The sequence below is a fragment of the Geospiza fortis genome, unplaced genomic scaffold (assembly GCF_000277835.1).
Source record: "Geospiza fortis unplaced genomic scaffold, GeoFor_1.0 scaffold317, whole genome shotgun sequence".
Classification (NCBI taxonomy): Eukaryota; Metazoa; Chordata; class Aves; order Passeriformes; family Thraupidae; genus Geospiza; species Geospiza fortis.
Genome location: NW_005054398.1, coordinates 1,680,983 through 1,707,203, shown reverse-complemented (window position 1 = coordinate 1,707,203; position 26,221 = coordinate 1,680,983). Strand labels below are relative to the sequence as shown.

Below are 26,221 nucleotides of genomic sequence, written 5' to 3'. Positions count from 1 at the left end.
TGGGAAATGCCACAGAACCTCCCTCTGAGGCTGCTGCAAAGGGGCCAAAGCTCTCCAGGGGAGCACCAAAATGGCAGATTCAGCTTTCACTACATAAATTCAGTAACATTGTGGGCAGGGAATAATTGTTCCTGTCTCCCAACCAATGAAAAGGCTGCCACATGAATTTAATTAATTTCTTTACGAGGCTGGGGACTCCCCATCCCTGAAGTGTTCAAGGACACAAGGGACAGCACCCAGAGCTCGCTGGGATAGTGGAAGGTGTCCCTGCAGGAGGTAGAATGAGATGGCCTTCAAGGTCCCTTCCAACCCAAACCAGTCAGCGCTTCTGTGCCTCTATGAAAATACAAGAGTTAAAAATCAAAGAGCTTTAACTGTATAAACAAGTTTTTGTCATACAGCTAAAATGCATCTAGATGAGAGGAACTGCCAGCGTTAAGACCAACCAACACAAACCACTCCACTGACATTTCCAGATCCTGTAAATCACTGCAGTCTGTATTTTCCACTAAGATATTCCTCAAGAATCTTCCACTTCTTGACCCACTTGCCCCACGTGGTTGATGTAAATTCTCTGTGAACTCAAAAAATAAGATTTTGCACCAGTAAGGGAGAGAGTTACCTACCTTGACATGCTGCATTAGCTGCTGCTTCTGCATATACACCAGCTGACACTGTGGGCACTTAAACACTCCCACTAACAACTTGCTGGGGTTCTGCTGGAAGTGCTCTTGCAGCAGCTTCTTCTTGTTAAAGACCATTTCACAAGAGCATTTGTAGATCACCCTTTAAGCAATTAAAGAAAGTAAATTCAGTCTCTCAGCCTCAAGAAAACAATGTAAAAAGTTATCCCAGCAACTCCAGAAAGGGATGGACTTCTGAGGAGGGTTGTGCTCTCCATGTGTTGTCAACACACACCCACGTGGGCAACTGAACCAGTAACTCAACTGGGAAGAACATCAAAATGCCTCAGGCACATACCACAGCTTGCTAAAAATAAGTTTACTTCTATGCATATGCATAACCCCGTGTGTATGAGCACAGACAGATGGGAGCAAACACAAAGCAAACCAGCCAGAGCTACACACTGCTTTCAATCCCACCTTTCCATAGTTCCTCACTCAAAGCACAGATTTTTGGCACTAGCTCAAGCCTGGGAGGGAACAGCTACAGGGTGGAAAAATCAGGAGGCTTCTCTCTAGTGATTTTTGGGGGCAACACTGCCTGGGATAACTCTCCTCTTCCCTTCAAGTGCCAGATGCCCTGGAACCACCTACCAAGAGGTGCCACTGAGGGTCCTGCTGGACAAAGAGGTGACAATTAAGTTCTTTTTATGGATGTTTAGCTCTTGCCTGACCAAAGCCCTCTCCTCCTGCCCAGCAGACTGTGTTTGTACCAAGGCATGCTCTGGTTTGGAACAGACCCCTGCTGGCAGACAAAGCAGCAGATCATCTTAAACGAGGACAGAAACCAAAAATAGAAAAAAAAACTGTGAGGGAAAGGGGAAATCCTGGAGCCATCCACCAAAGGAGAAGAGATAAAGCCAAAACACTTACTGAGTAGTCTTGTGAGGCTCTGCTGGGTGCTGGCTGGCCACGTGAGCCATGGTGGTGTCAGCAGACTTGAAGGCCTTCGGGCAAAAAGAACACTTGTGGAAGACTTCGCAGTGTTTCTCGTGGATGTGCACTTTGAGCATGGCCAGGGTCATGAAGACAACTCCACAGTGGATGCACCTGGGGGAGGCATGACAAAGAGCTGAGTTACAGCCACAGCACCACTTCCATCACACCCATGGAATGGCACACATGGAAGGAGGACCAGGCTGTGGTGAGTCCTTGATTTAATCAGTTCAGTCTCTTCTGTATCAATGTGGAAGACTCACGGAGGAATACAATACAGGAATTCTGGGCAGAACTCACAGCTAAATGGTACCAACAAGATCTATAAAAGAAACCTTCAGAGACTAAAATAACCCAAAAAAGAGTGAAGATGTGGTTCAAGAGAATAGCAACCCTGTACCTGTGAAAGCCAATTCCAGCACAGGGCACAAGGGAAAGACTAAAGTACCTGATGAGATCTCCCTGTGGCAAAAAGCAGCACAAATACCAGTTAGCCACCAGTACAAAATAAAGAGAAAGAATATCCAGTCAGGAATCTTCAGCAATTGGTACTCCACTGAGCTCCAGAAAATCACAACAGCTAAGATTCTGAGAACAGCACTAGAAACACCCAAGGAACTGATAAAGCTCATTAAAATCATTAAGATACAGGTGCTGCCTACAAAGTGCTTGTCTGGAAGGACTGTCTGAGTGCTCAGGGAAGAGAGAGGGAGAAGCAGAAAGGGATTCTTCTCAGCAGCTGAAAACAAGGCCAAGAGGAGAGCAGGGCCACCCTGCTGTTCCCAGCTTGCCTCTCCTCCAGACACACACCTGTGACAGGTCCTGCCTAACATTCCCACAAGATGGCAACAATCAGCAGCCTCACTTCATTTCACTTTGACACTCCCCACATCTGCCTGCTGTGCTCAGAGATGCCACACTCCAACTTCCAAGGGCATGTCAGGATGCAGCCACCCGTCCCCACCTGCCTCCAGCACACCAGCCACAGGGTCTGCCATCCCAAAGGTGCACCTCTGCTGAGCTGGGACCAGAACAGCCTCTCCCAAGGATATTCCATCCAAATGACACCAGTGGAATTCTGCTTAAGCCAGCACTGCATGTCTAGATGTTGGAGCAGCCTGGTAATGCAAGGGCCGACCTTGCATAGGTGGGATGTGAGAGATGCACAAGGGATGACCTCCTCACCTTATGAACAGGTTTTCCCTTCCTTTCCCTCCTTCCCCTGAGGGCTGAGTCTGCCCACAGCGCTGCTGGGGGAGTGTGCTCAGTGCTGCTGGCACACATGGACCCCAGCTATCGTGCCCTGGCACAGCTCCAAGCCCCTATCATAAACAAACAAGCTGCTGGAATATCCTTCCCTCCAAAGCAGCCTCCCAGCAGCGTTTAGGAAACAAGCCCAGGCTTTGAAGTTGCACTTCAAAAGATCATTAGGCAGAAGCCAGCCTGAAGGAGCCAAACCCTCTCCCCTACACTTTTAAGAAAACACAGAATTGCTGTTTTCTTAAATTTCAAGAGGGAAGCAGTGACAGAAGCTGGTGTGATCTTTGGGGAAGCATGAAAACATTCTGCTGGGGTAGTTCTGCCTTCAAGCATGACCCTCAACCATATGAGAGGGGGAAAGAGACTTTCTAATACAGTAACACCAGGAACCAGGTTATTATGGAAGAATGAATTCCCCAAGTATAAATGGAAGAACAAGTACTAATCCTGGCAGAAAGGAATGGCTGGTACATCCAGGAATATCCAAGGGGCTTCCTCCACAAATACTCCCTGAATTAAAAAGAGATGGTTCTGCCTGATGCTTGATTTTGGGAAGTACTTCATAAAAAATGAGGAATGAAACAAACTCAGGGTCAAACGATCACAGGAACTTCATAAAAAATGAGGAATGAAACAAGCACTAACTCAGGGTCAAACGATCACAGGTTAATTTAATTTACACTAAATGGAAGTCTAAACAACAGCCACGTTGTAATTAAGAATCCCAGTGCCAGAAGGACAAGGTCTCATAAACTAATTAGCTGAACAAAGTGGATGGAGGATGTCAAGGGGCTTGCCATGTAATTCCTGCAAATTGCAAATCCTGCTATCATCCCCAGTGCTGCTGGATCCCTCAGGGCAAGGAGGGTTGGCTGGAAGTCTTGGAAAGCATCCTGTGAGAGGAGATAACAGCTATAAGATGTTGTCTTAACCCTCAGAACGCTTCCTATGCCATCACCTTCCAGCCCCCCAATTCTCCAAATGGCACCAAGCAGAAAAATGAGTCCCAGACTGGTGGGGACAGCTGGAAGGGGCTTGGAAAAAGTGGGCAAGGTGACACTTGGAGCCAAGAAGAAAGGAGCATTAAGGACAATCTTGTTGAGTTTCATTTTTAACTGTAGAAGGCCATTCTCATTTTCAGTGCTATCACTAGCCATGACTCAACTCCAAATAAAACAACCATACCCCAAATTTAATTGAAAGCATAGGGTTATGAGCAGGAAAGGAGACAGAATAAGGACTTATCACAAAGCCAAACCTGTGCTCCAGAAATTCAAGAAAAATAGGGACATAAAGAGAAGCAGCTAAAGTCAAGCTGATCCCAGGAGGGATTTAAAGAATTCCTCAGCTTTTCAGCTCTGCAAGTAAGAAATGTGAAAGAAAAGAATGAAGTCACTCTGTGACTACAGGGCAGATGCCACAGATTATCTAGATATGGTCCTGCAACCAGAATTTATCTCTTCTGTTTTCAACAATGTCAGTGACATCAGCCCTGCAGCAGAGACAGGCAGGATAACAAGGATGGCATAGCCAGACATTGACCTGTCTAGTGGACTCAGCTTTCACAGATGAGCTTCAGCAGATGTGAATTAGAGGAGAAGTTAAAGAAATTCAGCTTTTAGAGAAGCTGGGTAAAGCTAAAAAATCCTTGAGTATAATTTGTGAGTTTTGTCTTCATTTAGAGCTTCATTAATGTCCCTGGAACAGAGAGTAGGTATCTGCTAAAGTCATGTGTAGAAAGATAGAAGCTCTCCTTGCTGGATTCCCAGGTGCCACTGAAGTCCCAAGAACTGCACCAAACCCAAGTTAATTTTCTGACATCTCCTCCATATCCCTTTTTCCATCTCAGGGAAAACATTTTTTGCTCCAGCTTTCCTCCTCCCCAGATTAACTCATTTCCAAACAGCCCCAGTATCACAGCCATTTAATATATGATGAAATTAATTCTTTGTTGTGGGCTGGGTCTCCTCAAATCAGATCCCACATTAAAAAACCTTATCTGTATATAATTAAACTCAGAATTAGTTTGTTATGTGCCTCTTGTCTTCACAGTTGAAAGAAAAAGCCCTTGAAAACCTCAGTGTGATTCAGACCAAACCACACAGCAGAGCTTCCTGAAGTTGCAGACATCTTAAAAGAACATCTCCAAGAGCAGAAATTGCCCTGTTTGTTCGTATTCTCAGAGTATTTAATGGCAATCAGGAGAAAAACCAGAACTTGAAGGAAACTCAAAAGATCACCCAGTCTCATCTCCCAAGCAAACCATCATGTGTCAAGGGCTGTGCTGCAGCCCAGGTGATCTAAACATGCCAAGGAGGGAAGGCTCTTAGGGGAAAGTAACATCTTCTTAGAGCAAGAGAAAAGATATTGTACCACATCCAGAACCTTGGGAGCCTTCTCCACCTGTCTCAGCTCATGAGAAATGTTTGGAGATTTGCAGGGGCACAGAAGGAAATAATCTATGCCCTTCTCATAAAGGCACACATCCTCAGCCCATTACAACTGACATAAATATAAATTCAAGCCTTAAGGAGATTTACAGGATTAAGATCTGCAATCTTTTTGCTGTAAGTATCAATCCTGAGACATCCAGCTGCAACTGGATGAATATGAATTCAATACAAGAGCTTTTCAGCTCAAAGACACCACAAAATAATGTCTGCTCTCAGAAACCTCCCTTAAATCCAGTTAGTAATTATTTCCCATTTCAAATTTGTCCTGTCATGCAGAAAACCATGCCAAGCTCCAGCTACATCCACTTTCATTTCTGCTGTAAGTAAGACACAGTTCACAGTCACAGAATGTTTTGGGTTGAAAGAGACTTTTAAACTCATCCCATCCACTCCCTGCCACGGGCAGGGACACCTTCCATTATACCAGGTGGCTCCAAGCCCTGTTCAACCTGGCCTTGAACACTTCCAGGGAAGGATGTCCTAGTTTCAGATGGAACAGAGTTCATTTCTGCTCAGTAGCTGCTACAGTGCTGTGTTTTGGATTCAGAATAACACTGATAACACACTGATGTTTTGCTTTTTGCTAAGTTATGTTTATCCTAAATCAAGGACCTCTTTTTTTTGTGCGTGTGTGTGTCTCCTGCTCTGTCAGTGAAAAAACACACAAAACAAATCAGGAGAGAGCACAGCCAGGACAGACACAGCCACAACCTCACAAGCACACCCAAGCTGCAGAGGTGTAAATCCCAGCTTCCCAGGGAGCCTGAGCTCCCTGGGATGGATGTCCTAGTTTCAGATGGAACAGTTAATGTCTTCTCAGTAGCTGCTACAGTGCTGTGTTTTGGATTCAGAATGTGAATAACATTGATAACACACTGATGTTTTGCTTTTTGCTAAGTTAGGTTTATCCTAAGTCAAGGACCATTTTTTTTTTGTCTCCTGCTCTGCCAGTGAGAAGACACAAAACAGAATCACAGAATGATGAGGTTGGAAGAGACATCTAAGATCATCGAGTCCAACCTGTGCCCTAACACCTGACTTAGACTATAGCACCCAGTGCCATGGCCAGTCTTTTTTTAAACACATCCAGAGATGGTGATTCTACCACCTCCCTGGGGAGAGCATTCCAGTACTTTATTATTCTTTCTGTGAAAAATTTCTTCCTAATATCCACCTACACCTCCCCTGACGTAGCTGGAGGCTGTGTCCTCTGCTTCTGTCAGTGCTGCCAAGAGGAAGAGACCAACCCCCCCTGTCTGCAGCCTCCCTTCAGGAAATTGTAAAACAAACTGGGAGGGAGCACAGCCAGGACAGGTCTCAGGACTTCTGCTGCTCAGAGTGACCCTGAGATGTGTCACAAAGCCTCTTTCCCCAGCCCAGTGGTCGAAGAAGGAGTCAGAACTCTTCTCTTCTTGTTCCCAGGGTTGTTTATTGTTTCTTATCTATAAAATTCTTTCTCTGGCCAGCCGAGGTCTGCTCAGCAGGTCAGACAGAGGCACACTGACTGGCCTCAGGGCAGTGTTACCTTTTTATACTAAAAACTACGTGTACATTACTTACCATAACTTCCCAATACCCATCACCCATGTTAGACAGTGAGCTTCTACTCTAGACCAATCCAACAGTGCCACCATCACAGCAGAAGATGGAGTCCAAGAAGAAGGAGAAAGGCTGGACACACCCAGATTCCTCCCTCTTGCCTCCTGAACCCCCATTCTAAAAACCCCAAAAAATCTATTTTTCACCCCGTGACAAACTAACTATTATTCTGCTTAGGCTTCCATGGCTTGCAGATCCTCATATAAGGTTGGTAATTTTTTCTATGGCTCATATTCAAGTCACAGGTGCCTTGGGCTCTGTGCCAAGGTCTCTGAGCCCCTGGCAGGGGTTCAGGCAATCCAGGCCAGCCAGAGGGATACCTCAGTGCAGAGGTGTAAATGCCAGCTCCCCAGGAGCCTGGGGGCACCCACCTGAAGCCAACCTTGCGGGAGTAGTGCAGGCAGTTCTCCTTGACGTGGGTCTGGAAGTAGGCGGAGCGGCACACGGCGCCGCACTCGGGGCAGCAGTACGGAGACTTGTGAGCGTGGATCCTCTGGTGGGCACAGTAACTGCACTGGTTGGGCAGCATCATCTGGCACACTTGGCACGTCTGATGGAAGAAAGGTTACAGTTGGTAGTTATTTTCTACTTGGGGTTTCTTTTCCTCCCCAAATTCACCCTAGAAAACTTCCAGGTTTGAAGGAAGAACAGGCATGCTCCTCTAGCAGCATCAAATGCACAAAGGTCTTTAACTAGTCTCCTATAATCTTTTCCCAACTTCTTCCACAGTTAACCATTCCATATTTAAACCATATTTTTATTGTTTATTTCCTTTTTTCCCCATAAAAAAGGAAAGCAAATTCTTTCACCTCTTAGCTCTCATGAGCAGCACCAACTGCACAAAGCTCTTTAACAAGCCTCCTATCATTTTTCCCAACATCCTCCACAGTTCACCATTCCATATTTAAACCACATCTTTTATTGTTTATTTCCTTTTTTCCCCATAAGAAAGGAAAGCAAACTCTTTCACCTCTTAGCTCTCATGATATTCTGAATGCTCAGCACTTTCGTTTCCTGACTTGAGAAGGAGAGCACTTTTCTCAACAAGAGTTCACCCCACACCAAAAGATCACAAAAAAGGAGGAAAATTACAGCCTGACTCCAAACACCTGCTCTTGAAGGCAGTGCAGTCCTCATGTGCACCTTCCCCATCAAAACAACTCCTGTGTCTCTTGCAAAATTTCTTTGTATCAGATGAAATTTCAACTTTCCAAGACCACAAACTATGGTTCCCTTACAGAAACTCCCTGATGACCAGAAATAATACAAAGCCTCTTTCTCTCCCTGTTTCATCCTTAATGAAATCCATTTTTACACACGTGCTTGCAATCAAAACCTCTTTGCAGAAGCATAATTTATTTGACATGTAAAGTTTTTATGTGAATGTATCTTCCTGTTTTCAACAGCTGTCAAACCTCTGCTCCTTTTCACAGGTGTCTCAACTCTCTGTACTCAGATACTCCTCCTCTGTAGGAAGCACATTACTCCTGCTAAGGCATCCAGCAGAGCTGGAGCAGATCCCAGCTCACTCTGAGCCCTCCAGGAGCAAAAACTGTCTTCCAACATTTATCATCCCATGCAAAATCACTCCTCTAACTTAAGAGTGAACACCAGCATGCAGCTAATTCTGGATTATCAAACCAAGTAATTTAACTAAATAATTTACATGGACTTCACTGCTGGCAGCCAGGGTAGAAACATGAGACAGAAGCCCCTATATCTGACAAAAAATAGAATAAAATTAATGGCCAACTCCCTTTTCTGTATTGCTATTTCATGCAGCACCTCTGTGATGCTCCACTACATAACACCCATCAGGGAAATGTCAAAACCCCTGCAGGTAAGAGAAAGCATCACTTACAATAAAATGCAAAGCTGTGACAAACCTGAAAGGTTCACAGGGTGGAAGGGAATAAAAAATTAGGCACTCAAAAGTGAAAACTGCAGAAATTGCCAAATACCTGGAAAGCTTCAGATGTGACCTAAGAGATGACACAACTCAAGTTTAGAGGAGAAACTGTTTCTCCAGGAAGGAGAGAAATTAGTGGGAAAACCACATGGTAGGACTCCCATGTACACACCCATAGGCAATTAAAGGAAGCTCAAGAGCATTACAAATGCTGCAGAAGTCCCCTAATTTCAGCAAAGAAAAACAGTGCAAAATGGGCCATGGGAATGGGAAAATGAGAAATAGAAAATCCCCCAGGACCTCTCTGCAAGGAGCTGAGTGGGACCTTTAATTCTCCAATGCACTCTCAAATCCCCAAGTAAGAGCTACAAAAGTAAGTAATAAGCAATAAATTCATGGTAAATAAGAGCAGTAAGTAATAAGTAAGTAATAAGTAAAAGCAGTTTTATTGTGTTTAAGATATTTTTTTCTAACTGGCTTGAGAATGGAGAATTTATCTCCCTGGCATTGTTAAAATGGGACTTCTTGCTGGGATCTCAACTATTATGTAAGGCAGAGGCACCACAAGCACAAGCTGAAAGCACCTTTGCCCTAGAAACTCAGTGAGAAACACTCTCTCCAGATCCTGCCTTGTCAGAACCAATTTAGTTTCGATTTTAAGTCAGTTTGAGGCTCACCTCTTCCTCCCCTGCACGTCATACCCGCTGCTCCCAGAATCAATCAGCGCATGTTGAAAACCTGAATTTTCACCACCCTGTGTGTTCTTGTGCAGGATCTAAAATATGCCAAAACCACTCAGGATTTGATGAGCTCCATGCCTGGGCACTGCTCCTGGGGATGTCAGAGGAGCAGCCAGCTCCTGTCACCTCCTGCATTATGTGAAAGGCTCCACAGGGACCAAAACCATGCCAACACAGGCCAGAAAAGCTTGGGGACTGTGAGCAAGAGGCACCAAAATTGTGGTTATCTACTTTAGGCCTGGCAGAAAGCCTGCCAGAAAGTGTGGACACATGATACAGGATTAAAAAGCAAGACTCAGTGAGGATAAGGCTAAATTAATTCATTGCTCCTGCAGGCACCACGGAAGGAGCTAGAAGGATTCCCACACTGACACCACACACCACAGGGGGACCAAAAACCAGCCCAAGCCTCCAAATTCAGACTGTCTTGTGGAAGAGCCAAGACATTGGGCAGTAAACAGACAAAGAAGAGAGATAAATGAGTAAGAATAAGGAAAATCTCATCTTCAAGCAGGACTACTTCTGAAATTGGGAAAAGTCAATGCAGCTTCTCCCTTCTGGCCCCATGGAAGGATCCAGGCTCTCCAGAGGAGTCAATGAACACATGGGTAAGGAAGATCTGAGCTGCAATGGGTCATCAGGCTACCTGGATTTCCCAAACAGCTTTGTAACATCCTTCAACACAGGATTTTGAGAAAGGAGAAGGAGTTTGCTTGGATGAGTGAGTGGTTAGAAGAAAAGACAGAGCAAGGACCCCAGGAAGTTCTGCTGGCATTTTGGCTCTTCAAAATAACCTCCAGGTATCTGGGAAAGTTAAACAGCAAAGAGTGATGATCATAACCCAGTAACTCAGCATGTTATAGATAAGGGGCTGGCTGCAAAAAGAACAAGTAGGGCTGAGGGTAATAAAATGAACCAAGCAAGGAACACACTAGAGCTGAGGAAAAAAACCATAATTGGTATCTTCCTGCTCACACTCATCCTTTTCTCACCAGCTGCAGAAGACAGGAGACCAGCCACCCTGCCAGGAGGATTACAGGAGGTTCTGCTCATCCCTTTTGCACCAGGAGCCAGTGTGCAGCCCTGCTGGGCTCCCCACCAAACACTCAGTCTGGGACACAGAGTGGTTCTTCCTTTTGCAACTCTTCTGCTTCGTACGAGAAATTATAACTTGGTTCCAGATGTCACATTTTTATCTCTCTCCTAGTTTTCCATGACTTTTCAAAGAAGTCTGGCAGCAATTTGAGACATTCATTAGTCAGTTATTTCTAAAACATGTTACCAGGACGGGATTCAGTTGTGTAATGTCTGTGTTTTTCATACTCCCATAGCCTACGCTTTAATCAAGAGTTATTTATTACAAATTTTCTTTAATTCTGGTTTGCCTGCCACATTTCATTTGGGCTTTTCTTCCACAAGTCACAGTCACACACAGACAAATGCTCAGAAGCTCAGCCGTTTTGGAATACTTGAGCTGATTCCCATTTTTACTTATTAGCTTCTTCAAAAGGGAAAAAAATGAAATATTCACTGAGATACAGTGCAGATTGAAAAAAGTACACTACTCAAACAAAGTTTGTCTGTTAAACCCAACCCTGTGGCCACAGAGGTGTTTGCAAATCAGGGCATTTATAGTAACACAGAGTTTTGCCCCAGACAGTGCCTGTGGAAAGAGAATTGGCATGAGCAAAGAAACATTCCAGCAGTTTTAGTCTCTTTGCTGTTCCAGAGTTAAGTGATGGTGATGGAGTCCACATCCACTTAAGAGCTGCCCCTGGACTACAAGGGTCCACCTTGACATGATCATCATAGAGCATCAGTTAAAAACACATAGCAGCAACCCTATGGCATGGAACCAGGGCTAGGAAAAAGATTCACAAGCCAAATTATCTCTTAAAAAAATAAATTACTAAAGACTCAAAGTTAAACAGTCATAGGGGAACAGAAACTGTATTTGCAGACTGTTAATGTTTCAAAAAATGCTTACCCCTAACATATTCAAACCAAAAATCCCCTACCAGTGGTGCCCTAAAGCCCCAGCTCTTCCCAAATCCAGCCTTTTGCAAGCTGTAATTCTTCTGCTTTGGGCAGAACTGCTGGGGCAGCCAAGGGATTACAGAGATTAGCAGGATCCTCTTGCTATTAAAAAAAAACCACAGTGGCCAATTACCAGTTAAAGTTAACCTTTAACTTGTCAGTAGCTCTCCCTGCCGGGCTGGCTGGGAGCAGTGCCAGCACCTGTGTCCCTCGGCAGGGATGGCACTGCAGGGCTGCCATGCCATGGCTCTGGGGGCACAGCTGGCACACCTTCACCTCTGCCCCTCTGCTCCCCTGCCCACATCCCTCTGGCATCACTGGCTGTGGCCCACACTGCAGTCAGGCTCCAGATGCTTGGAGGGCTATTTCTGACTTAATTCAACCATCCAGGTGACAGCACTGCTACACAACATTTTACCAATCAGAGGAGAAGCAGCAGGCAGAGAACTGCATCTGCTGTTGCTGTAATAACTGAACTATGCTCCTGCCCAGGTTCTCTCTAAATGAACACACATCATTGCATTAACATGTTCAATTCATGGATGAAAAACACCCCTTCAACAGAAACTCAAGATTATTCACTTGAAGAAGAAAAACCTAGAACCCTAATTTGGAGATTTCATTCTAATTAACCATATCCAAGCACGACAGCAATTGTTATTTCCTTAGATGATAGCTGCCTATTTTGTCAGCCTAAGGAGCCAATGCCACTGAGGGAGCCTGCCTGACCTTCAGCTCACTCCCACCTCACATCAATTCATCCTCAGCCTCATTGTTGCATCCCTCCTCCTCCTCCCAATGACCTTTTGTATTTGTACCCTTGAACCTCACTAACTCTTCAACACTCCCAAATCCAGCGTCCTCCTCAGACCTGCACCAAGATCAACTCCTACACACACATCTCAATCATCCCAACACACCAGGATGCTTAACCTGCAGTAAGGCACTCCAATAAAAACTTATCTCTGGAAACTAAGGCCATTAAATAAACACAAAATGCATTTTTTATACATGGAAAAATCCCTGGTTAAAGCACTGATGTAAATCTAGAAACTCGACAGCTTGGAGAAACAGAGTGGAATTGCAATGGAAAAATCCATCACAGATCTTAGACAATATTGCATCAAATCAGCTTACTTCTGAATTTGCAAAATCTGTAGCTCTTTTCTCTTTATGATCTCAGCTGTAATTTCAAGAATTTCAGTTCTGCCATATTTTCTTTTGACTGTAGCAGGTTTACGTGGCAAGGTTTTGTTTGGGAGGGGCTGCAGGGGTGACCTGAGAGAAGGCACCAGAAGCTGTCCCCATGTCAGACAGAGCTCTGTGATGGACCTGCCACCGGCCAAGACCGAGCCCTTGAGCAGCACCTCTGAGATAACAGATCAGGAAAAGGTAAAAGATGCTGGGCAGCAACTGGGAAAGAGGAGGGAGAAGATGTGAGAGTAAGAGCCCAGATGCCAGAGCACACCATCATGAATCCATGGTGGCTCAGGTTGTCCCTCTCTGATCCATGGAGCACCACAGTGGATGTGCTCTGTAGGACACTGCAGCCCATGGAGAGAGCCCTTGCTGGAGCAGGATTTCTGGCAGGATCTCTGAGCCCATGGGAGGCCCATGCTCTTCCAGCCTGTTCCTGAAGGATTGCACCCCATGGAAAGGATTCATCCCAGAGCAGATCCTCAAGAACTGCACTGTGGAAAGGACTCATGACAGAGATGTTCATGACAGACTGTCTCCCATGGGAAGGACTCCATGATGGAGCAGGGAAGAGTGTGAGGAGGAAGGCTGGGTGGGCACTTAGTTCCAACTAGAAATCTGAACTCCCGCTCGCTAAAATGATCACGTAGAGGATTAAATGACTTTTCACATCCACACTTTCAAGTCAAGTGTGGGTCAAGTGTGACCCCATACGCTACATGGGACACATTCCCTCTCTTTTCCTACAGTGGTGATGTTAAAGGCCTCTGCCCTTTCCTCCACCCTGCAGGGACACTTTCCACCAGACCAGATTGCTCCAAGCCCTGGCCAATCTGGCCTTGAACACTTTCAGGGATGCAGCAGCCACAGTTTCTCTGGTTGGAGATAGTGTTTATTGCCCGTGGTGTTTGCAGCAGCATTAGACACTTCAGAGGGCACCTTCTCCTCACAGCAGGACAGAGCAGACCATCACCACTGCCTGGGCCCTGTCACCCACAGAGCTCTCCAGTCACAACTCCAGGCTGCCTGGGGCAGCACCATGGGTGCCCAGCTGGAAGGAGAATGCAGGAGCCAGACTCTTCCTTTTAGTGCCAGCAGACATCAGCTTCCAGCCCCATTTCCACCCCACCCAGGACACCCTCCTGTCTCCTGCTATCCCCTCCTCCTCACTCTCAGCCATGTCCTGGCCTCCAGCTCACAGCCCTGCTCTTTATCCTCTTCCCTGCAGCTGCTCTCAGCCCTCTGGGGCCTGCAGGACCACCAGGACCAGGCATGGGTGGGAAGGAGAAGAGGGTGGGATTGTTGCCTCATGGCAACAGATCACAAACTGATTTAAGCAGACCATGGAGCCACACCCTGGCTTTTCTTCCTCACCAGCCTCTCCTCCTCATCCTCTGCTCTGGTTTGGCCTTGGGGTAGGCTCTGCTATCCTGCCACTTTGTCTTCTCTCCCAGCAGCTCCATTTCCCCAACATGCTTTCATCATAACATCTTCCATCCCCCCTTTGCTTCTACAAAATCCACAGGGGAAACTTCCATAAAAAACAAAATCTCTCCTCACTAGTACCAAAGGACTGCATTAATCACTCTTGGTTTGGGACAGGGAGAAAACAGTGCTTTATGGGGCCAAGGGAATTTTTTGCTGATTTTCAAGCCTCTTGTTTTCTAAATTAAAACATGAACTTGAAGGGGGGAAGGAAGAGAAAAATAGGAAAAATACAGCTGCTGCCTTTCTTTTTTGGCTGCTGGGAAATTATCAGGGCAGCATGTGGTTCTACTAGCTCCTGGCAAGTTTTATCCAATAAATTATAAAGCATTGATTTAAGACAGGGAAGGAAGAAGAAAAAGAAAAGGCAGCAATAAAATTGCTTTTAAATTACTTGTGTAGGTGGTACATAAACAGGACACATCACAACTCATTGAAAAATTCTTATTGGACAAAAAAAAAAAAAAGAGAAAAGAAGAAGAAAAAAAGGAAGGAGAACAAAAGGTTCAAGAAAATTCAGAGGTCCTGAGTTCATGTTCTGTACTTTATCAGAGTTGCTAGCTACCTTGGTGGATTTTGGGTGGTCAAGTCAAATAAGAAAAGAAAAGAAAAAAGGATTAAACATCTCTGGTTACCAGTAGATAGACAATTATGCCCGAGAGGGTCAGGAAGTACTTTTAATTCTTGCACATGTTATTGTGGTCTCTCCTTGCCAAGAAAACAAATAAGCTCTGTCTCAAAACTAGTTTGTGTCCTTTGTTCCATTACTTCTGCTGCAAAGCTCTTCCAGAATTCATTCCTGTGATGATCACAGACTGTCCTCTGATTTTCTACATAAATCTACTTCAGTCTGTTTTGCATCATTACTGCCCCTAAATTAAAAAGCTCCTTTCTACAAAGATCACACCAGATACAGGGTGAGTGGATACAGAGAACATCCTGTAATGAAAAGCACATCCCAAATGCAGGCACCAGGAGCTGCATGGGCTTTGTTCCTCTCCTGTAATTTGAGCCCTGAAAACTGCCTGATGCTGATGAATTGCCCAGAGCAACTCCTGTGAGTACAGGAAGTACTTCTTGAGGGCAGATTTAGTTTCTGGGGGGGGGGGAAAGTGCCACTATACTCACCTTAATCCTCTGTCTGCTTCAGTGGTGAAGGACACCCACCCTCATTTACCAGGCCTTTGCCAAGCTAAACTCATAAAGGGGTTTTCATTTCCCCTTAAGAGATCATGTTTCCATTTCTGGTCATTCTTCCCTCAGTTACTCCAACCTATCCTGATAAACAAAACAAGACACTCCTCTCCAACTCGGTTATTTCTAGCACAACGGAGCACCACCACAGCCCTGACTGGTGCTGCAGACTGACAGAAGTCTCCTGCACAGTTGTGTCATCTCAGTCATTCAAAGAGTTCTCAAGATCAAAACTCCTGCCTTTGGTTGCTTTTCATACCATTCCTACTCAGTCTTAACCTCCTGTAAAATACTCTCCATTTTCCATGACTTCTTACTTTGTTCGTTTGGTTCAGCAAATTTTTTAACACAGTCATCCTACAAGGTCTCCTTAACACAAATATTAACTCCATAGATACCTAAAACCATCCCTCAGGAGATCTCAAAAAATCCTGATCCCAGCTGCAATTATTTCTGGGAGTTTACCTGATTCTGCTCCAACCTCACGATCCAACTTCTCCAGTATATTCATTCTTCAAGCAGTACTCTAACAACCATCTCATTGAACATCAAGGAGATGAGGATAAACTCATTTCTCTATTCCAAAAACAAATTAATTTGGCACAAACTACACCTACTTCAATATCCTTCCCCCTTCAACCCCCAAAAATCTTGCTCTAGAACACACCAGTGTATCAAACCAAACAGACCTGAAGTTAAATCAAACATCTGGTACCACCTCTTCAACATCTGTCAAGGATAATGCCTACACAGAGCACAGCTTCTGCTTTGAACAAATCCAACCTGCCAGTTATTCAAATTCCCATACTGCCTCCTTCTTGCAGTTCAGCAATGGAAAAGCAGCACACAGGTCCCACTGAGCAGCTTGATTCACAAGCTTGAAAAAATTGCAGATTTGGCCTCACTAGTTGCTAAAAAAGGCATTAAGATGATCCATTCAAAACATATATCTAATCAACCCAGTTCTTTATGTTTCTGAAATGGATTATTCAAGCCTGTATCCTCCCTGCAAGCCATGGAGATCCCATCCCACCACGGTATTCAGCTGGGAGGAACTGCCTTCATCCTACACATATTCTGTACCAAAATAAACCCTGCTGTGCTCTGAGCAACTGCAATCGTGTACATGTTTAAAAATACAACATTAAGGTCAAGCTCTCCATCATTTTTTTAAAGGTCTTTCCTTTAGAAAACCACAGCACCTTCTCAACCACATCATCATCCCCCTCTCCTCCTCCCACTTGCTCCAAATCTCCTCCTTTCCCTGCTGTCTAAACCACATCACTATCTTTCTTTCTTCCTTCCTGCAATAGAACTGTGACCCAGCCATGTCACTCACATTTTGGCCACACCTAGGAAAGTAATTTACAGTTATGCATCCCATTTCTGCAGGATTTACCCACAGCCATGTAGGAGTGTAACACCAGGTATTTCCCAAGCTATCATCTGGAAGAAAGAGAAAAACCAACAATCCCCTTTCAAGCAGCTCTAGGAAACCTGAAAACGTCAGAGTAATTCATAATTCACAAAGTCATGGTAAGAAATTCCAATTGAAGTGAAAAGTCTTCAGTATCAGCACAGGGTAAGTTTTCTCATGGAGCAGAGACAGCTTAGGCCCTTCCCCCTCTCCAATCCAGTCATTCCTGCCTCTTATCACAGGGTGCTTGTCCTTCAGCTTCTGGGTAACTGAAAACATCACACTGAAAAATAAGCCTCTCCTGCTCTTCCTTTTCTTCATCAACCCTGTTGGATCAGCCCTTCCTTCTGAGCAAGGTGCCACACCAAAGCCATGTCCAAAACAGTTTTTGAGTTAAAGGCACCATAACTGAGCACTTCAAAGCCTGTTTGGTTTCACCAGGTACAGTCACAGCAGATGTGCATCCAGATTTGGTGACATTTAACAATAAAGCTTCCAAGAACATGGATCAAAAATCACCTGGCTTATTTTCCACAGATCACCACCTTCTAGTACAAACCCAGGTGCTGAGGATAAACTGCTTTTACCCTTTCCCTTCAGCTGAAGTTGCTCTTTCCATTATACATTCATCTACCCTTTCCAAGCATCCTCATTTTTTAGGGACAATCCAGTACCAAGCATCTGAACAGTCACAGATTAAAAGCTTTTGGCCATAATACAAAGGAGACCTGCCCTGCTACTTCTGGAAGCTCCTTAGAAGGCATAAATCAATCCAAGTCTTTATGTGGAAAGCATCAGTACTTCCTAATTTCTCAGTGAGGCATGGTAAAGAGTTTGTGTCTGAGTCCTAAGGTTATAAGAAATTAATTTGGAAATTTTTTTGGTATTTTTTATCAGAGTGCAGTTTTTTTGCAGTCTTTAAGAAACTATGACAATCACACCTCATACCACCACTTCCAAACCAGCATTTCAACACAGTGAGATAGATATCAGGTATGGAGGAAGAAATACACAGTTTTTGTTCAAAATGCACAAAACTATGCTAAAACTCTAGATAATTAGTCTCTTGAGATCTAGGGATGTGGTTCATAGCCAAGTTTGCCCACAACAATTAATACTATTTCTGCATCCTGACAGATTGTCCCACCACTGCAGCTTGCTGTGGATCAAGCACAACAACTGCTGTGGACTGTGGTTTTAATTAGATGTACCAATATGTAAATCAACATCTTCTGCCCTGTGGACATAGTGGTTTTGAACCACTACCAGGGCACTAAAATATGTTCACTACAGGTGTTACATCAATGCCTTCCTCAGTAACCCAATTTCAGAGAATCAGAGAACCCCAGACTGGTCTGGGTGGGAAGGGACCTTGAAGACCATCTCATACCACCCCCTGCCATGGGCAGGGACACCTTCCACTATCCCAGGTTGCTCCAAGCCCCATCCAACCTCACCTTGAACATTTATGGGGATGGGGCAGCCACAACTTTAGGCAAACCACACCAGAGCCTCACCCCAGCACAGGGAAGAATTTCTCTACACCCAATTTCTCCCACTGCAACAAAAAACAATTGTCCTGGCCCAACTCTGTAGAGTTTTTAACCACTTCTACCATGTAAGAAAGTGTTGCAAAATCAGTCACTTGATCCTCTCCTGCTTATACCAACACTTCTCCTTTTTCTCACCAAAACAGAAAGAACAACTCAAGGAATTGACTTAATGCAGAGTCAGGGTATCTCTCAGAAAGAGGTGGCTATGTTCTCCTAGTCCAGGAGTTTATGACACACATTCCAACAGCTTCACCTACAACCTTCTCACACCATGATTAACAGTATTACATTCATTAATACCCTACATGCAAAACCTTCAGCTTCTCAGACCTTGAAACTGCTGGGAGCTACACATGATGTGAAGGTCACCCACACCTTTTCTCTTGGACAGCTCAGAGAATCAGGGATCCCTGTGAGACCACTGAATTCCCCCCATCCTTTTACCTCTCAGCCCAGTGACATCAAACACCTGGGCTCTGGTAAAAGGCAGAGGGATGGTTTCCATCAGCTACTGCTAAACCCAGACACACCATTACAGGCATGGGGCACAAATGCTTATTTCCTTTAGAAATGTAACAACTTGATTGAAACAGATGTTCTGGGAACAGCGAGGAGCACCACCGGGCAGCCTGCAGGACAGCAAATATACAGTGGAAAAGGACTCCCAGAGCAGTGCATGCATCCTGTGCAGTGTAAGCATGGGAAGATCTTACAGGGAGGAACTGGCTTCAGGAGCTCCAAAGTAGCCCCTTTTTCCAGTGCTTCTCTTCAGAAAAATACCACAAAAATAATCTCACATCTAGCAGAACTACTTGACATGAGAGGCGTAAACTCTATTCTTGGTTAAGTTACAGAATAAATTATTTGATTACAAGCTAAAAATACTTACTATCACACATTCTTTTCCTCTTTAAGGAACTCTTGAATTGATAATCCCACAATAGAAATAAGGAAGTACATTTTTAATGCCACTGATTAACATTTTAGATCACTTTGGAGCACTCACTGTATCCCTTCTCCTGGAAGTTTTAATGCCAGACTGCTGACATTTCCTAAAAAAGCATTATAGTTGAAAAATAAGTTGGTGTGTTGACAGAGTGCAGTGCTCACTGACCTGCCTCAGGCAAGAAACCTGATTACGTGGCCACACTGATCCCTTCTGGCCTCATCATTTTTTACAACATCAAAACCATTCAGCCATAATCTATTTTTTTTTTGGTGGCTGATGAATTTAAGATAACAAACTATCTAAATGAGACCACAGCAACCTCAGTACTCCTGCAAGCCATTTGAGCAGCACAGGGAAGCTCTGGAGAGTGCAGGTGCTCTGACAGCCATGGCAGAGATGTGGTCATCCTCCCAAATGCTGGCATGGAGTCCTGGATTTTTGCAGCCCTTGCAGTGGGAGCCAGCTCTGCTGGCAGCCACACCAACCTGGAAAGCCTTCACCTCATCCAAAGAGATAAGGAGAAGGGAGTACTCCTCCTCTTCAACTGCAGGCTGGTTAACACTTAAACAAGACTGATCGTGTCTTCCAAAATAAAAGCCATAAACAAAATGTATGGTCCTGGTCCACAACAATAATCATCTTCTCTTCATCAGGGGAAACCTAAGCTGGAGTTTAATTTAAGGGGATTCCAACCAGGTCCATAAAGGTGGGGGAGACCTGAGCAGGGCAGCACAGGAGGAAGGCAGGAAGCCACTGACAAGGCTCTTGAACCCTGCTATGCACCCAAAGGACAAAAGCAGTCAGAACCAGCCTCCCCCCCACATACCACAGCAGGCCTGTCCAACACACAGCTGGCCACACCAACAGCAACAATAACACCATAAGGTTCTGGCACCAGTTGCAGGAAAGGCAACATTGAACTGTGCCAGATCTCCTCCAGCCATGCTTACAGCACAAAAACCTGTTCCAGGTAACGCTCCGCTGATCCTCCCTACAGCTTTTTTGCACACCTCATCCAAGAGATCTTTCATCTCCATCACCTTTCTTTGACACTCGAGGATCTCCACAGTCTCCTTAAGATGCTCGTTTTACTGGCAGAGGGTAGAAAGGAGGCAAGCAAACAACTCTAAACATCTCTTCACACGCACGCGTCTGGGCTCATGTGCATTCCAAATTCTCCCCATAAGCACTTTTTTAGGCAAAGCAACTCATCTGCCACCACTATGCCTACTTTTCCCCTTGAGGACAATCTCTTTAAACTCGGAGAGATTTAACTAATAACATTAAAATGATGACTTACCAGTCTCTCATTATCTTCTGAGGTTCTCTGGTAATGAGCTGCTAAAGAAGTGTAATCCTGCTCCTGCTTGTTACACTCCAAACACTTAGATCCATGACGGATTAGCCTCTGCGGGTCTGTGTAGAGAGGCAAGGCTGGCTGAGTGCTTGCAGAAATCCCTACCCCACTTCCTGAAGCAGCACTGGACTTAGGTGGAGGAGAGGAGGAGAGAAAAGTCTGAGGAGCTGGAGAGGCTGAAGAGCTTGTAGGAGAAGGTGAAAACATTTGGTCTATGGAAATTGGTTTCATGAGCAGCTGAGAACACTGCATGATAAATCCTTTGCTCTTGTGATCTCGTGCATGTTTAAGCAAGCTACACTTATTAAAAAAAAGGAGCATAGTTGAACACTGAGTGCACATGACTTCAATGTGAACGCTTCGCCTACTATAGTGTTGAGTCAGGCTTTTCTCTAAGGCAAATGAGTCCCCACATTCCAGGCAACAATACCCAGAGGCAGGTAAATTAATACTAGTGTCAGGTGGGGGGCTAAGGTTTGGAGTATATATGGGCACTGGATTGGCACTGTGTAGCACTTTATGGAATGCCTCCATGACAACGGGAGCAGCTTTCTTGACTTGGTGCACCAGTGGCACTGACATCTGCGTCACCTGAGGCTGGCTTCGCCTCTGTGCAGATGTCTTTGCTGTAACAGAAGCAGCAACACTGTGGGGGACCAAGTTGAGATTTGCCAAGTGCACAGCTTTGGGAAGAAGGCTGGAGGTGGCCGTGTTGGATGGCTGCTGCCTCTTGACCCCCACTTTGATGGCACCGCCGCCGCAGTTTGGCAGTGGAGATAAGGACACGGTGCAAGTGCTGTTTGCAATATCCATTTTCACACTGTCTGAGTAAGGACTCACTACATTTGACAGCTGGATAGCCACAGCAGCCCCGTTTTTGGATGAATTCCTGCCAGCCTCACCTTCTGTAATGGCACTAGTATCAGGGGATGGGAAAGATTTGATAAACTCTTCGGCAGAAGAGGTTTCTGCAGGTGACTCTTCTGAAGATTTGCCCAACTCATCATTTTCTGGCAAAATTCTAGTTACAGTCCTTTTAATTTCACCGGAAGATGTCTTGATAGTCTTTATTCTAACTTTGGGAATAGCTGGTGGAGAGCCAGCTGCCATGGAAGGAGAGCCTTTCCCACTGCTGTCGCTGCACACACTCCGAGGACTCTCGGGCTGCTTGCCAGCCTTCCTCACCACCTCCAGGGGGCTTCGGGGACTCTTTGGCGACTTGGGCATTTTTGGACTTCCCTTCGTCCCGTCTTTAAAAGGACCAGGTTCCTTGGTAAAATTTGGCTGATCGCTTTTTGGGATACACACAACCTTTTTGGCCTGAAGAGCTACTAATGCTGCCACACAGGATGACAGCTTGGAATGAGTCGGCTTTAGCCTCTGCCGAGGTGGTATGGATGAAGACATGTTTAGCTCGGGCACAGACCCCTTGCCATCTCCTAAATTGTTGTGAGGGAGGTCTCCAAACACCAAGCCTTCCCCAAGAAAGCTGTTGGTATCTAACAAGTCCTTGCCTGACTCTGCAAACCTCTCCACTGCTCTATCTTGCTCTCTCCTGCTCATTTCCAGCCTATTCTCTGGCTGGCAGTGGATTTCTGTCTTCTGTTCCTTTTTACAGTACTGATCAAACATGCTTAATTCGGGCTCTGGCACCTTCCTAAGATGATCTAGGACTGAAGCCCCTGTTGGTACATATATTGAAGGTGGTGGAAAATAGGGAGTTTGGGCATGTTTGGGTTTATCCCCAATACTGTTCTCTTTGAACGTATCCTCTGGTTCAGGGCTGGAAATGGGGCTAAACTGACTAAATGTTGGCAAAGGCTCTGACTTGGACTCGTCCAGTTTATCAGAGTAACCTCTCGAGCTGTCACCATTAATAAAAGTTGACTCAAACTTGCCATAATTATGGACTAAAGCATGAGCCTCAGCTGGCAGATCAGAGCCACGGAAGCCATTGTGTAACAGACCAGTTCCAAGGTGATTCCCCTCCTTTTCTGCCTCAAAAGACTCCTGGCGACTCGTGTTCTTCACTATCACACTGACAACAGGTGCATCAGAGGGAGGCAGAGAGTGGGATAAGGACACATTCTCATCGATGCACATTCCTGATGACTTCAGGTGATTCTCATTCTCCTCCCCAGCTGATGGAATGGTCTCCTTAGCATCGAGACTAGTTGGATCAGGGATGTCAAAAGCAGCCAAGAGGTCATCAAAGTCAGGGGTTTTCATGTCCCCCATGATGAAAGCTACAATCAAAAGCACAAAAAATACTTTGTCAATATATTTCCCCTATGGACGAACTTTGTAACTCATGTGCATCAACATCTTCTGTGACAAAAATCACAGCTGCACAAAGCCTGGGGTGTGGGCAGAGCTGCTCCTCAGGGGTGCTTCTAGACAGCAAGCATCCCCTCATCCCAGGATGCCCCAGAACAGAGCTGGCACAAGCATGACCTTGGAAACCACACCCAGCTCATGCAGGGGACATCTCTGGACTAATCCAAAACCAGCCATCATCATAAACCTCAACAGAAGGTTCTGAAGTACATTAGCAGAGGTCTTTTTTTGTTTGGGTGGGGGTTTTGTAGAGCTAATAGGCAGCAATGACTGCTGATTTCTCAACAGACTGCCACATTAGAAGAATTCGGTCTTTTCTAGAGGAAGAAAGGCAGGGGCAAACAGGTGGCCCAAGAGACACAGACCTGAAAAGTGAGATGACTCCCTACCCTGAGCAATTTAAATAATAGAAGTCTTCAGTAAATATTTCAATACAACAGATCCAAGAAGGATTATCTGAAACAGGGGCAATCCTTAAGTATGATGTGAATCAAAAACCACCCAAAGATAGAATAAAGAATTATATCCAAATTTTAAGATGAAATTGTGTTCCCAGCCAGCACTTTCTTTCTAAGCTCTTCAGAAAGGAAGTGGGGACTTGGAGCACTCAACACAGCGACCTACAAGCTCTGGTGAGATGCATGAAAACTGACAGCACAGAATTACTAGAACATTTGTGTTCTCTACTGTCAGGGATACTGCATTTACACTGATAACCAAAATATTTTCGAGTTGCTACAATACAGAGACTTCACAAACATTTAATGAGTCATTCTTCTAACATATTTTATTTAAACCCCAAATTTATGTGAACTGGTGCATGCTGTACATAAGGGAGGGAAAAAAAAAAAAACAAAATGTGTCAACAGAACTAGCAGGGCACCAGTTCCTGCTTGGCAAGGAGCATCCACAGGCAAGGTGAGTCCTGCCACACTTGACTTGGGCTGCAACAATGCTGCCAAAGCCAGCAGCAAGCCAGGGAGGCTGAGGGGGTGGCAGCATTCCAGGACAACGGGGCAGAACTGGGAGCAGAGGTGCAGGCAGAGAGCAGGACCATGGGACAAGGCAGAGGGACAGAGAGAAGCCTTCTGATGCCTTCCCAAAAGGGGCCTGGGTTAAGGCTGCTGTCATTATTGACCATTCAATTTAGAAGTTTGTCAAGCATCACATTCAAACCAAACAAAGCTCAACCCCTCTGGCCAGGCTGCTGGAATGGGGAACAACTCCTGGGCCAGGACAAATCACTTGGAGTGGAGCACAGGGACACAGTGGTCTTTGAGCTTTACACAAGTCCCAGAGGTGCTGCTTTGGTTAATCTACTGCAAAACACTCTGCAGAGATTTACTTGGCTTAAGTATGGCTGAACTTAAACTCCTTCTTAAATTAAACCACAAATATGAAGGTCCACAGAGGGCTATGCAATAATTTGCAACCACCTCCCTCAAGGAATCACAGCTGGGCATGAAATCCCTGGAAGCCCAAATTATCCACACACTCCACATCCCCAGCACTTGATAAGGACTTTGGAAACAACACAGAATACTGCAGTTGGCAAAGGCATGGGCCTGAAACTTCCCATTCCTTTGGGTGGGAGAAGTTGTACCAGCTGGGAGAGAGCTAGGCACCAGGCAGCTCCCAGCATCCCTGGCACACAAATCCTTCTGCAAGGAAGACACTTCATTCCATAACCTGGCATGACTGAGTTTTGTACAGAGAAAAATGAGCCTGCCAATCACTCCTGACCTTCCCCTTCCCACTCTGGAACACCTCTCTGCATCTGTTTTAAAATGCAAGACAAATCCCATCTATCTGCAGCATCTCAAAATATCCTTTTCTTGGATGAAACCTTGCTTTTTCAGAAGGATTTGTGTTCATCTTTGAGTCTTATAAAACACTGTTTTACTGGCTTTGCAATCATGAGGGCACAAGTCTCTACCTAAGTATTTCTCCACAGAACTGCATCTTAAACTTGTCATACACAAAGCTACACTTTCTCAGAATAAAGCAAGTTTTGACCCAGATTCTAGAGAATAAGTATCTTATCAACAGAAGTGATTTTTAAATAACATACATTTCAACTTTTGACTTAACCCTGTATACTTCTGATCACAGGTAACAAACAAAAAAAGGATATTAAAGAAAATTATGTAAACTAGCCTGTGAGGAAAGCTAAAATAAAGACCTTTGTCCTTACTCCATCATTCTTGTACAAAGGACTGCAAACCCACACTTGGGATCCAATGAAAACGTGGAGGTTGAGACTTGCAAAGCAGTAGAAGAGGTGCATAAAGTGAGCAAAGGAGAAGGACTTATGGAGTAAAGACTGTATTTCAGTGTGCAAAATCAGCTTCACTATATATACATTTCTTCAGGAATCAGGAAACCTGGAAGACTCCAAGCCATCCACAAAAGCCCTGGGGAAGGATGTCAAATCCCAGGGCCATGTGCTATGGATAAGCTTCAAAGTCAAGGAGAGGCACCACAGGAGCCACTTCCTCCACTCACTCCTTACAAACCTTCTGCTATCTGTGCTATCCTCAGGGACTCCTGGAGACTGAGAGTAGATGCTCTGCAGCTTTCAAACTACGGAGGAGATTTGAGATGGCCACTTAATAGTGAAGCAGGAAACCTCAGTTACACCACGGAAATTAATCATAGAATGGCTTAGGTTGGAAGGGACCTTGATGACCATCTACTTCCAGTCCTTTGCTGTAGAGGATTATTTATCATGTACACTGCCATCACTAAAAACTGCTAATTTTAACAATTTTAACCACTGGCAATTCCTCACCAAAACAGTGTACAAGGGAAAACATCTGCCAAAGGCTGCTCACGCCCGGCTGGTGTCTCCGGGAGGGGATGCGGACACTGCATGACACCGGAATCCCACGGGAAGGCAGGGATGGCAGGAGCGAGAAGCGTGGGGAATGCAGGGGATGGGGGCAGAGGCCGCTGTCAGGGCTGCGGGGCGGGCACGGGGCGCCCGCAGCGGGCGGAGGGCTGAACCGGAGGGCGGCTCGGTGGCAGGCGGGACCCGGGGCTCGAACACCCGTGAAACTTTCATGAGCCCGGGGCGGCTCTCGGTGCGAACGGGGCCGCCGGGCGGGGGACGCGT

At 45.3% G+C, this 26,221-nt stretch overlaps 1 protein-coding gene across 1 annotated transcript in view; it reads right to left on the bottom strand.

Annotated features, from left to right (window-relative positions):
* ZNF592 (zinc finger protein 592) overlaps positions 1–23,007 on the bottom strand; it is a 33,570-nt gene extending 10,563 nt beyond the window's left edge. The window contains exons 1-4 of the mRNA XM_005425881.2: positions 20,713–23,007; positions 7,303–7,481; positions 1,557–1,733; positions 627–786 (exon numbers count right to left, since the gene is read on the bottom strand). Coding sequence (XP_005425938.1) covers positions 627–786; positions 1,557–1,733; positions 7,303–7,481; positions 20,713–23,007 — 2,811 coding nt within the window. The remainder of the gene's footprint in view (positions 1–626; positions 787–1,556; positions 1,734–7,302; positions 7,482–20,712) is intronic.
* Positions 23,008–26,221: the final 3,214 nt, after the last annotated feature.